Here is a 14546-nt window from a genome sequence, read left to right on the forward strand (position 1 = left end):
TGGGGGGGGGTTAGGGATAGGCACTAAAGGGGAGGGTTAGGTTTAGGCATGATGGGGGGAGAATTAGGCTTTGGCACCAACGGGTAGGGTTAGGGTGCGGGGTGGGGAGGATTAGGGTTAGGCTACAAGAAGGGAGGGTTAGGGGGAGATTAAGCATATTTACCTGACCCCTGTCAGGATACCAACCATCGGGATGTGCTATTGGTATTTTGACAGGAGGCATCTCGACAGCCGGCATTGCATACCGATTCCCTTTAAGTTTCCCAAACACATAGATATATATGGTTTGTAGCAAGGGATCTAATATACATTCCTCAGGATCATTCTTTACCAGCGAGCAATGAGATATTGTTCACATTTTGTATATCACCAAAACTGGGAAGGGCAGGCTACTGACATAATATAAACTTAATGCACACAAAATGGAAAGTCCCATATTAGAAGTCTGACATCTTCTTCTTTAAAATAAACTTTTTGGTTACTTTTTTTTTAAATGAGATAAATTGAGTGTAATATATGGTAGATCTTTCACTATAGAATGTTTTTGGCGGTAGGTTTCTATCACCCATGGGGAAAATACTGCTTTCATTCCCCTTCCCTCCTCTGTTTGTCAAAATAAAATATAAGAACAGGTCTGGGTAATTTGGGCCCCTGGTAGGAAACTCGTTTGCCTAATGGGTTATCCAGCTGTGATGCTTGGCAGAGGTTTGCCTCACTCTAATATACACTGGTGGTATACCACAGTTCTGTATAATACCCCTTTTACACCAAACAAATAACCCGGGTTATTGCCAGGTCGATCCGGGTTGAGGCTCTGTGTGAACGGCTCCCAAAAAAATAACCCGGGTCGATTTACCAGGCAATCTTACTCGGGTTGAGAGCAGGGTTGAAAACGGGTTGTTCCCGGGTCATGAGGCAGTGTAAACGGGTGCTACCCTGCTTATTTGACTCGGCTAGCTGTGAATGATGCTGATTGGAGCTTCTGGGGCACTGGCAGATGATGTAATTTGTCAGTGCCCTGCATAGAGAGACTCACATGAAGCCATCGCTTGCCTGCCTAACCTCCTGCACCACAGCAGCCTGACCAGCAGCCACAAAAGCAGGCAGGCACACAGCCTGCCACAGCCAGAACTGCAGCCACAAATGCAGGCTGATACACAGCCTGCCACAGCCAGAACAGCAGCCTGTAGCAATGCTGGAAACAGTCCCCACCCCTCTCTTTTGCTGCCTTTTGTGACCATCTTTGTCAGACCTTAAAGCAGACCATTTTTAATGACTTCTATAGAGAAAAGCAGGGATTACCAGGGTTCAGTGTAAACGGGGCAAACCCGGGAATAACCCAGGTCGAGTTGCAGTGTTAAAGGAGTCTGAAGCCGAGTTCAACCCGGGATTGACCAGTGTTCAAATTCCAGGGTCGGACCCGGGACTTTGGTGTAAAAGGGGTATTAGAAGGCTGACAGTAGATCTTCAAAATATCATTGTATAATGAACTGAGCACAACGTGGGCTGTTCCACTCCCCTGCCTACGTATTATAAGCAAAAGCCTCCATAATGTATACAGTGTGAGACTAACTATCTGCGCAGAACCTTTGTGGGGGTGGAAAATAATGTAATGCAGCCACTGAACATACTGGATCCCTTCCCAGTTATCAAGATATTATTTATGTGGTGCTAGAGCAAGAGGCTTTAGCTATGTACACGGTGCAAATACATATGAGGAATAAGAAAGGGGGAAAGAAATGGGGGAAGGAGAGAAAAAGAAAAGTAAGAAAAAAAACTCCCAGTTCTTTATATATAATATAAAATAAAAAAAACTATATAATCAATCTAAAATAGATAGTGTCACAAAATCATCACAACAATATCAATATATCACCAGGTACCCGGGACTACAAGAAAAATACTGATACAGATATTTATAAATAATAATACGAAGTAAAATCTCAGCACAGCAATTTAGATGCATATGGATTCAATAATCAGATATATGTTAGTTTTGTCCTGAGAAAAGTCAGCCTAAATGGCTGCATAATTGTCCAGGGACCTGTATTCCTAATTTAGACAAGTAGTTCACAAACAATTATATCCTATGTCTCCTGTTATGGTGTACAGGTGGTTCAATAGAAATAACCCATTTCCATAAAAGGTGCCTTTTATTTAAACTAAGAACAGTTCGGCCTAAACGGCTCTAAACATGTCCAGGGACCTGTAATCCTATTAAAAACACCAAATGCCAAGCCTGGATTCCTGTGTCTCCTGTTAGAATGTTACTACGCAGTTTAATAGCTATGGCACATTATAATCCTTGTTGATGAATTCAACCCGTCTGTGTGCAACACAGGGTGGGGAACTGCGCCCCAGGTTAGTGGTTGATTACCTGGTCTCTTCTTCCAGCGGTGATCGACCCCCGTTTCTTTGCAACTACCCGTGGTCCGGTATGCGGCGCTTCGCGTCCTGCCGCCGCACTCGCTTTACCCCGACGCCTCTGTACATTTCCCGAATGCTGGAACTCACAGACGGCTGCTTCCAGTTTCTCTTGCGCAGCTGTTTGCGGCACTAGGGGTCCTCTGCTCTCACCTATGTGAACACAAAGTATCCAACTGGTTTCACCCTTCAGGGCTTTGTCAGGGATCATAAAGCTCCTATTATGAAGTATATACTGCAAATCCCATTGTGCAGTGATGCTCACACTTTACTGCCTATCCTTCCTTAAGGGATGTAGTCAGGATCCCGATAGTCAGAATGCCGATGGTCACAATACCGACAGCGGCATCCCGACAGACTCCATCAATGAGTATTCGAGTTAGGGTTAGGCTGCGAGGGAGGGGTGGGTTAGCTTTGTGGTTAGAAAACTTACCAAAATCCATTGGGATTTTGAACATCTGGATGCTGCTGTCGGTAATCTGACCGTCTGCATTATGACCGTCGGGATCCCATAGCCATGAGGCATCAATAGAGTTGATGTCACCCGGTGCTGTAATGCACAGTAACACCCCCACTCCTCCACCAAAAAAAACACAACAAAATTGGTACCAAGGTGCACAGCTCCGCGAACTCTCCCCCCTTACCAGTCCAGCTGTCACACTTAGCTCCTCCCAGAATGCCAGGCGCACCCAGCAGGCATGACGTCACACGCGGAGTACTGGGTAGCAGTGATTAAAGTGGTCCTAGAGACGTGGTGGAACTCTCTACCCCCTCTTCCTCAGTGATTTATCAATAAAAGAACAGCGTGCGCCTAAGACGCGCGTTGCAAAAAAGGGGGCGTGGTCTCAAAAGAAAGGGGTATGGTCACACAATAGTATCCCCAAGTACTCCCTTATTCAGCCCCACTCCTGCGTCCACTGCCGTCCGGTCCGACCGCTCCTCGAAACATAGTGCTCACTGCGGGAGCCGGAGCTCAGGGGAAGGAGACGGGCGCCCGCTGGTAATAAAATCTCAGCGGGCGCCTGGCAAATACAGCCTCCCTGCGGCAGATGGTGGGGGGGTGCGGACAGGGGTTTGTGGTTTTTGATGACTTCTTGTGACGCCAGTGCTCGTACCCTTCCTTAATATACTAATCCTGATTATAGTGCAGATACCCCACTGTCCATTACATAGTATAGTTCCTTAATGTAATAGAGTACAGCCCTTTCGAAAATCCATCCCTCGGTGGACACTATATTATACACCCTACCAGTAGTAATCCTCCTCCTTTACTACTGCTGTCAGGTCACCTCTCGTAGCCTCTGTCCATTGACCTCCTTACTTCCTACCACTGGTCACTCACATCCTATTGTTGCCAACATGGTTCATTTGAGCTACAATGTGACTGGACCCGGGTCTTGCAAGCAGAGTGTGCATTCAGTGCTACGGATTCTTCACTGCTGAGAACTGCAGCAACCTGCTGGAGTTACAGGTGGGGGAGAACCAAGTGCCATATAATGCCAAATCTTCTTGGACCTACTGAACATGGATCCAATCACCTGTAAGTGACAATGAATTGGATCAGCGTCAGCAACAGGCTTGAAGGGAGAAATTATCTTGTACATGATAAATGCAAAAATGGGTTGCAGCCAGCTCCCCTGTTGGGCCAGAGGATATTGTACTACAGTAGGTGTTTGGCAGAGCACATTACACAATGGTAATTCCATGTTCCTTTCTGATTTATTAATTCTTCTAAGTGCACCATTAGTTTACTGGCAGTGGCAGGGGTCCAAATACTACAAGTCAGTACCTAAACTCTGTATACTGCTCTCGGTATACCCCAAGTAAGATGTACTTTTAAAGATTTGATTGGAGACACAAGTGCTAAGACTGTAAAATAATATAAGTGCAGGCACTGTCCTGTAGTAATGAAGGATAATACAGCAAGAGGTACATGAAGCAAAGCAGTTTGATGCATGCTTCAGTCCTATTTTATGGGATGTAGTTATATTGCTGGAATGCCGGGCGTTGGAAGCCTGACCCTGGACTATAGATAGGTATTGAAATCCTGACGCCGAAATCCCGACAGCCGGCATACCGAACGACAGTATGCAGGGCTTTTTAGGTCTTGGTCGCGGGGCAGGGGAAGGTTAGGTTTAGCAACCCTCGGGGGCGTGATTAGGGGTGGGCACCCCCCCAGGAGGGTTAGGTTTAGGGTGCGAGAAGGGGGGCTTAGGGTTAGGCAGCATCGGGGGGAGGTTAGGGTTAGGCACCACTAATGGAGGGTTAGGGGGGGGGGGGAGAGGTAGGGATAGCATACTTACCACCCCTGTCGGGATCTTCATCCATTGGGTTGCCGCTGTCGGGATTCAGCCGCCGTTATTTCATAGCCAACCCCTATTTTATACGGGACTTTGTGCTGTTAAGTGTGAGAGCAGAAGCCAATTGTGCAGCTTTCCTGAGGAACACCAAAGTATTCTGTCAGTGACATAACTGGGATAGCTGTATTTCTATTTATAGGCTGCTTATTCTGCAGAGGATCACATTTTATTTTTATCGATCTTGAATATTTTGTGACAATTGCATTAAATATTCCTTCCTCCCTCTAACAGATCTCTACTGCACACTAGAAGTGGATTCATTTGGTTATTTTGTCAGCAAAGCTAAAACCAGAGTGTTCCGTGACACTACAGAGCCTGATTGGAATGAGGTGAGCAATAGTGGAGGAGGACAATGGCTGCCCATTGTTTCCTTATAAAGTAACTAAAGTGTGTTATTTTAGGACTTGCGTTCCATGAAGACCCACAGGACACAGTATTCTGCTGTTTTTCTATTTGCAGTTACTTTGGCGGAATTAAACAATTTAATGCTAAAAGTGTTCTGTAGCCTGCACATACTGTATTTAATCTATCCCAGCTTAATCGGCTGGAAAATCTTTATGAAAGAGGAAGCCGACACTATGTCCCATGTGAAGTGGGTCAGTTATTTTAGCGGAGGGCATTCTATAACTAGTAAATGGTCATACAAGAAGTTTTAGTTATCAGATATACAGCAAGCACCAGTCGTATTAATACTGAACACAAGTTCTGTCTTCTTCATCCCTTTAGGAGTTTGAAATTGAGCTGGAGGGTTCCCAGTACCTACGCATCTTGTGTTATGAAAAGTGCTATGACAAGAGCAAACTCAACAAAGACAACAACGAGATTGTGGACAAGATCATGGGCAAGGGACAGATCCAGGTAAAAGCCATGCTATTGCTGAATGGTTTTCTTATCATAGTAATAATGTGTGGGCCAACCACAGATGAGAGGCAGATTTGCACATGCCCATACTGCACTTGGTTGATAGTAAGATCCCTAGTCTCACAGATGGCTACATATGGCTTTGTCTGCTTTATCTCTCTTATTTGGCCTTCACCTTCTTATTCTACTTACGACATTTCTAGTGAATACACACAGTTACACTTTTCTTAACACAAAACTTGTTGCCTTGAAATTTAGCTTTCATTTTGCTTAGACTTCTATTCAGAAACATTGATACTCAATAGGGAAATAGAAAGTGAGAACAGGAAATGCAGAAACCTGCTCTGTGATTGCTTCCTAGAGGAACGTCAGGGCCCTTTTCAGATGGTATAATATTGTAACCTTAATATCACTGCTCACATTGTTCCCAGAATGCAAAGGGAGCATGCTCACAGCTTCCTATACATGTATTTTGTTTTCCCTACTTTACCTCAGGAAAATGTAGAACTATGCAAAGTTCAAATTGTTCCTACAGGTTTCACCATCACTCACATCGTTTACATATTAGGGGCAGATTTAATTAGCCGCGAAAAGTATGATGTTTTCGCCTCATTCGCATGTTTTGAGGCAAAGTTTTTGCTTACTCAATACGTACCCTCTTTTTGCCCTATTTAATTGTAAAACAGGCGAATGCAGCGAATAGCGGAACTGGCGAAAAGGTAAAAAAAATGTGGGGGGGAACAGTCTGTACCCCCAATAAAGCCTAACTCAACCGGACAATCAATATAGAAGTGTATTATTAGCCATAATAAAAGTAATTAGGGATCTTCTTTGAGGCAAAGGGCTGTTATATGCATAAGTGTGGAAAAATATTAAGCAATTTTTTATTTTTTTTAAATGATTGCTGTAGTTAAATTGAGGGTACATGTAAATGGATATGATTATATTTTGGTGTATTTGTAAAGTGACAAATACACCTGCTGCAGCCTCCTGCAATCCTAAAAACACATGTCCCATCCATAGAGCATGCCAAAATACCTATCTCAGTACTTTAACCCAATTTTCAAATACTTTTTTTGCATTTTCACCACAAAAATGACTTTTTTGGGTGAATTAAGATAATTTTTTTTTTGCGTAATTAATAATTAGGGGGGTGCCCAAACGGTTCTGAACCAAGTCCCCACATTTTTACCCCAAAATAGGGATTTTGCACTTTTCTCCTACCTTTGGGTCGAGAAACTTTTTCGCCTGTTTGTTTGCCTAGGCAAAAACGTCCTGGAATGGAATAGGGCGATACTTCGGAAACCGGCGAAAACCGTGAAAACTTTTCGCCGATCGCAGCTTTTCGCCTCTAATTGTATGCAGGCCTTAATGTCCATTCTTGGCTGGATATCAATATCTGAATTCATATCACACACCACAACCATTATTTTAGATTTTTAACTTTAGTCTATAAACCATTATGTCAGATGTTTCTCCCAAAGCATGCTAAATTGCACGGCTACTGTCATTGCAACATAATTCGTTAAGATACCGTTTATTTTGTTTTTTGTTTGTTCTTTTAAATGCAAACTCCTCTTGAGAGAACCTACAAATATATAAAGTGGTATTGTCATTTCCCATCCCCTGCAGTGCCCACACTGAACGATATGTCATTCAGTGTAGGCACCCACCCTCATCCCTGAACATGGCCAATCTGTCGTTATCGACAGATTGACCGGCATGTTCATCCGATGATTGATGTCGGAAACGACCAGCGGGAGCGCGCATCGCTTGTCGTTTCCGACATTATAGTGCACGATTTATGATCGATTACACGATTACGATGTCGTAATCGTGCAATCGCTCATTAATCTGCTAAGTGGATACGCAACATTAGTTCATTTATATACATGTGCATTATGTTGTGGCTATTTAGTTTGCAATGTAGCAGTGGCAAACTCAGGATTTCTAGAGAGGGGTTTCCAAATGCTGTGTGTGGCCAGTCCATGAAGAGGGTAGAATTAGCACTTAACCAGCTTTAATATGCGTCATACAAAGTGTATTGTATAATTCCAGCATGTACAGGACCAGCGATCACAGTAAGCCATTAAATGCGGAGTTATGGCTATCCTGTCTAAGCTGAATGTTTTTATTTTAGATGTGGGCACTTTTCCAGAGTATTAGAGCAAGTCCGGGAACAGCAAAATAACCTAGCACTGCCCTGGACATATATGTACATATTGGGCACTATAGCAACACATCCTTAACAGTGAATGTTTTCCAGATCTCCTAGTTGATGCACAGGTTATTTATTACTAGCTAATACATGTTAAAAGATCCACAGGTAGTGATAATTATTTCATTTGTGATACCGAGCATAACATGCAGCACTTGTAAAATTCGATTATATTACTATTTCTATTGTGGTCATGGTGTGGGCTGGGAAGGGGGGGTTTCCAGACAGACGGAAACCCCCCCTGCATTTGCCTATGATGTAGTGCTCCATGACTTCCCTTCTGTACTAAGTGAAGTACACTTTTACCTATTTATATGGCAATTGTTCTACTAGTCACCTGCTGTTGTTCATGCATGGGACTTGGGGATGGGGTCATTTAACCCAATATTTCTCTGTTAAATGTTGGTAGTAAAGCTGTAATACCACCTGTACTATTGATTATTACAATTTTTACCACTAGTAGCTCAAGTTTATTATGCTTTAAGAATGCTACTTTCCATCATTCTGGTATATACTAGTGTGCCAGGAGCTCTGCTTGTGCCCTGCATTCTATGTGCTAGTTGGAGAGCCTATAAATGCCAAGCACACTATTCAGGAGCACTGGATTTAAGTGCCTGCGTGTTTCTAGCCGAAGTCTTAGGTAAAGTTTTGTGGTTTTGCCTAGATTTCCTAAAGCTGCTCTTCTGAATTCCTCAACTGTGTTTTAATGTGCATTTTTGTGCGTTGTAACATTGTCCTGCTAAAAAAAAGTCATATAAGTAACAATTTATTCCCTTATAATGATTGGTATTCTGAGCATGTTAGAGTGTCACAATCCGTTGGTAAGGTCCTGAATAGAAATTCTTCTGATGTAATGGATGAAATGTGCAGCAATTGTCATGTTTCTCATTACTTTTCTACCTTGGGGGGAGGATATATACTCTCCTCTCCTGAGTCAGGTCTTCAGGGAGAAAGCAGGAATGCATTGCAGTTAATTCCTTCCTTCCCTCAGGAAGATCTTGTCAGGCCATAGTACCCTTTACAAGGCCCCTAATATCCTATATAATTCTCTCCTCCCCTTGAACTTGGGTCATACTAGAGAGGTATAATATTTGGTAATTTATCCTGTCACCCTGCATGAGATTGCCAGTCTATGCTACATAATATGGAATAATGCTCTAATTATTTCTGAGACTTGACAGTGCCCTGCATTAGCAAAGTATTTGGTGTATTACCCATAAAGATCAGGTAAAACCCTGCATCTAACCCCTGCTATGACAAGGGGAATGTTGCTTTATTTTATTTTATTTTTTAAATTTAATTAGTGGTATTATCTTACTGCTTGGTTGTAGATTTATTTTTGTAATTTGATCATTTGTTTTCTTATTGATAAGATTTTTAAAACTTGTATTTGAACTCCCACATTTAGGACAGAACTCTGATTATCTCCATCCCATGTTATTTTATTAAGTAACTGAATTGATTTTGTTCCTGACTGACTGAAAAAATCTGCATGATATGGTACAGATGTGTCCACATACATCTAGCCTCCATGCGCTACAAGTCGTGCTGCATATAACGCGGGAGCTCCGTGTGACTCAGTAGCGTCGAGTGTCTTTTCTTGCATCTTTTTACATTCAAATGCGTCTTATTTGCACCGTGATGCGAATTGGCACACAAGCAGCTTCTGTTGATTAAAATGATACGCAGCATGCCTATATTCTGTAAGCGAGTGCGGATGTATCTGCATACGAAACGCTACGTTACAGTGTTACAGCCGCTGACACGGTAACGTAGCATTTCACATGCAGAGACACCCTGACTCGCTCACAGAATATAGGCAGAAGCTGTTTGTGCTACCTATTCGCATAGCTGTGCAAATAAGAAACATTTTAAAGTAAAAAGTTGCACGAAAAGACGCTTGGCGTTAGAGAGTCACGTTACGGCATGGCGCGAGTCGTTGGGCTGTTTATCGCGCAAGGAGGCTAGATGTATGAGGACACATCTGTATGTCTTTAATAATTTGTGTAATGATTTAATCTTGCATTGTTTCCCTGATCAGTGCTTTACTCCTCTGTGATGTCACTAGTGTATAGTGAATTGATAGGTTGCATTCTCATCAGTGTTGGCTGACATACCATATCATCAATACCCCATACTCACAGGCTTGCCAGCCTTCTGAAACTTTACTGACCCATTAGACAGAACCTTGCTTACCCTAAAACACTTTTCTACCTCCTTCCTCTTCCTGCTCTACTTCCCTCTGTTCCCTACCCTAATTCCTACTCCCAAATCCCTGTACGGCCTCCCTACCCTGCTCCCACATTACTTTTATTATGAATTTGTTACATTTTATTTTTGCATATTCTATAGTCCTGTAATTTTGTATGATAGACATTTCATGACACAAAGCAGGATAAAGCACAAATACTCAAAACAATCAATGTACGCATTGGTGACATAGGGCCTGATTCAGAAATGCATTCAATGCCCGTCGCTGCTGCGATCCTGCATGCAGCAGAAAATATGCTAATTGCTTAGCTGGCAACTTGCGCACTGAGACGCCCATATCCGCCACTTACGTACAACATTAAAAACAGCTGTTACACGTGGAACATACGAGCAAGCCTATGCTGTCTCAGACAGAGCGGCTCACCTAAGGCACAGGGGCCTCTGCAGCTGTGAACGAATTCAAAGAGATTCACTAGAGCACGCTCAGAGAAAGCTTCCTGACACACCTGCATTTTTATAACCGCCCCCTGTTACCTCCCACAAATGCTGACTACCTGTCACTCACTCCGCCGTTGCTAATACATGGCAATAAAAACTTCACTGCGTCTGACATCACCATTGCCTCCAATCTCTAAATGATGCCCATAGTTCCATAAATCAAAGGACCACTAATCCCCCAAATTAAATTATCTGAACCAAGAATGCAAATACATTGTTCAGTGTTATGTTGACAATCCCATTGACTGCTTCTCATTGCATAACTGAGAAGTGCAGCACCTCCCACATCTTTATGACAGGTGCTGTGACATCACCGTTCCTGTCCCTTTGTACCTATAAACCAATTCACATGGTTCCTGCAGAGCAAGTCTGCATGGCTATCAGTATAGATAGTCACCACTCTCCTCACATAGAACCTGCTGCAGGAGTGTAAGAGAGCATGATGAACATACTCCAATTATCTCATGGATGTTATTCAGCTCTGTCATATACCACCCATGTTAAATATTAATGTCACACATTGACTTTACTTGGTCTATAATGTAGAATTATTACAAAGCATTACATTGTGTTATGACATTGATTTTATGATAATGTTTGACATAATATGCATAATATAGGTGCAGTCATGGTAATATCACATTTAGAGCAGCTTTATGTCATTATTTTAAAATGTGATAGATGATCTCACTTGCTTAGCGCCAGCGTCCCGTACCCAACCCAGTTTTGTTTTACTTATACTGTGCTGTAGTTTCCTCTTGTAATTTGTTACATTATATATAGTGACTGTGACTAGAGCGTGGATCATGTAGAAAGTTCCCAATCCAAACCCTAATTAGTGCCTCGATCAGTGCAGTGCACTTATCGTCTTATGTCTAAGATGTTAGTTCTTTTCGGGAAATGACTCTGATTGTTACATTTCAGCACAAGGACATAACTATGAGTTATTCAGTACATAGGTTAGGCTTAGACATAGCCCTAGAGCCAGGTAGCATGCATTGTCGAAGACTGTAGTGCACTCATTTGAATAGCGGGAACATGTATTTTTGAATTGCGTCAAACCTCTCAACATTCCAAAATGAAAGCTTGGGTTACAGTAGACCACACCTTTATACAGCAATGGCCGCATCCATGATGACACCATACTGTTGGCAATATATCCCGACTTAGTGTGCATTACACAGTTTGTATCTTTCCCATTAGAATAGTACAGAAAAATTATACACTCAAAGGTAGCCATTGTGCCAGAAATTCACTCTTGTAATCTCCCTAGAGAGTCTACTTAAATACGCTGTGGAAGGGGCATCAGTTTCATAAGTGGGAGCCATTGTGTAACCGTGTGGACAAAAAACCCTCATACTTTAGGTGCTTACACACTAGACGATATTTGCACAATTCGCCCGATTCTGACGCATCGGAACGACAAATAGTGTAAAAATATGTCCACTCACGATAATGATGCCGATGCGCATAGCCGCGGGTCGTACATCTCCTCTTCTGATCTTGACTACAGCAAGCAAGATTACCAATCTCATACACAACGCACTGTAAATCGTTAAGGACACATGATAGGTCGTTGGTCAGATTGGACACTTTTTAACACCATATCATGTCCTGGAGTGCCGTAGAGAGTTCAAGGGAAATCGCTCACGATATCACATTGTGAGCACATCGTCTAGTGCAGGGATGGGCAGTAAGTGGCCCTCCAGCTGTTGAACTACAAATCCCAGCATGCATTGCAACATTTTTAGCATGACCAAATAGCAAACCTGTGGCAGGGCATGCTGGGATGTGTAGTTTTAAAACATCTGGGGGGGGGCACTTATTGCCCACCCCATGTCTAGTATGTACCTACCTTTTGACAGTTCAGATTTAAGATTCTACAATCCTCACTAGAGCGGTGTACTCTTAATTTGCTTACAGTGCAGTTGGAATTGTAGATGACTTCGCAATAAATGATGAAAGAAATATGTTAAACAAGGAATTTGAGATACGCATTTCTGAACATTGTGCTTAGCTTTTAGTAGGGATTTTTAGAGATCATTAATTAAAGTTAACAGGCCCACATTCATTATCACTTATTGCCAGAGCCGTAACTAGACTTTTTGGTGCCCTGTGCCAGAGTAAGCATTGGTGCCCTCCCTCCCCCACCCACACACACTTTTAAATAGGGACATAAGTTTCTGCACCTGAAAAAGGGCAATGGCTTCATGGGGAAAGGCCAGGGAAGAGATAGGGGAGGCCAGGAGATGCTGGGGATAAAAGAAGAGAAAGCTAAAAGTGAGAATGATAATAAACAGGAAAATTGACTGGCCCAAACAGCGACCACTGCCCTTGGCACTGGTCGCACTACCCTAGTTACGGCCCTGCTTATTGCTATCTAGGAGTGTACGTTACTTTTTACTGCTACGTGAGTGCTTTCTTTCACTCTGTTAATGGGCTTTTTATGTGGTATTTAAGTCTTGATATAATAAATCTTTGTATATTCTCTATATTACTACTGCTAACAAAATACACATGTGAAGTTTTTCTTGCCATGACATGTTATATAGTCCAGGAGCTTGCTGTCTCAGATTGACTTGCGAGTCATTAATTGGACAGGTACTCTCTGTAATAACTTAGCCATGTCATATATGATCGTTCATGTGGGAAGTAACACAGTCACAATATAGCATATTCTGCTGTCCATTCATACTGTTCCTTCTGTTTCCAATTATATCCATTCTTTCCCCACTGGGTCTTTGCTTTCTAGGAAAGATCTCGATTTAATTAATCTCATGACTGAAATGTGTTAATGATGTGCTAGACCTGTCATAATGTTGGCAATATTCATCTTTCACATTACGGGGAATGCCTAGCACTATCTACTAATGGCCTATAACAAGGTTCCAGGATGCCTCATTTTGTCCCTGACAGTCTGACCATCCTATTGTTGTACAGTTATACAGAGCGCAGCAGGCTACCCGCCCACTTGTGGTTGCTCCAATTTGTCACAGAATTATGTTAGTTCTGACTATTTTAAGTTTCATGGACAATCTTATATGCCTCTCTAGTTTTTGATTCCAACATCAACAAAGTAATCTCTTCCTGTGATTTGCCACTTGGTGATGCTCACCATAATCTTAATCCACAGCCATTTTATTTGCTATGGACAACCGGGACCTGTGAAAAATATGTCTATACCTTCTTTGTTTTATGTGGTTAGGTACTAGTTATGGTAGAGAGTCAGTTAAACATGAGGATGCTCCATGTGTACAGTAGGGATGTGCAGGCTCGGATAGGTTCGAGTTTGCACGTGGAGTTCGGATTTTTCCCTCCAAAAAAACGGAACTCAGAAAGAGGCAAAACGTCATCTTGCACGGACGAACATCATCATTCCTGGACAAAAGTCCAGGAATGATGATGTTCGTCCGTGCAAGATGACGTTTTGCCTCTTTCTGAGTTCCGTTTTTTTGGAGGGAAAAATCCGAACTCCACGTGCAAACTCGAACCTATCCGAGCCTGCACATCCCTAGTGTACAGTACACTAAACATTGTAAGGTTTTAGTACTAGCACATCCTCATCCCTTATTTGAATTTGCCTCATTAAATTCTAAACATGGTGACAAAATGTCCCACGTAACATATTTTGTTGCTGGCAGTGAGGTTTTATAGTCGCCCGAGTCGCTGATGCTGAATGGACGTTGGATCATTTTCTGAGCAAACTGTATTGAGCAGTTTGTTCAATCAAAGAGTGATTAGGTAGTATAGATTACCCTGCTCTACGATATATTAAGTCTTTCTGGTGTATTTCCACTTTAAGCTCAATTGGCAATAATTATATGAAATTCATCATGAGACAGCTACAAATAATATGGTTTCAGTGGGCCTGTGACAACGCTGCAGAAGTTTTTTAGTCTGGAACAGAAAAACTGTATACAAAGTCATAAGGGCTAAAGGTGTTAGACCACCCACTCTCTGTAACTGAGGGATTA

The 14546-nt window shown here is 42.4% G+C and overlaps 1 protein-coding gene across 3 annotated transcripts in view; it reads left to right on the forward strand.

The window, feature by feature from the left end:
• The window catches only part of ABR (ABR activator of RhoGEF and GTPase), a 444215-nt gene that overhangs the window by 374467 nt on the left and 55202 nt on the right, over positions 1–14546 (forward strand). For all 3 annotated transcript variants that reach the window (XM_088477779.1, XM_088477780.1, XM_088477781.1), the window contains 2 exons: positions 5016–5113; positions 5511–5642. In XM_088477779.1, the coding sequence (XP_088333905.1) occupies positions 5016–5113; positions 5511–5642 (230 nt within the window). The remainder of the gene's footprint in view (positions 1–5015; positions 5114–5510; positions 5643–14546) is intronic.

Source organism: Taudactylus pleione, unplaced genomic scaffold, assembly GCF_031769625.1.
Source record: "Taudactylus pleione unplaced genomic scaffold, aTauple2 ptg000203l, whole genome shotgun sequence".
Classification (NCBI taxonomy): domain Eukaryota; kingdom Metazoa; phylum Chordata; class Amphibia; order Anura; family Myobatrachidae; genus Taudactylus; species Taudactylus pleione.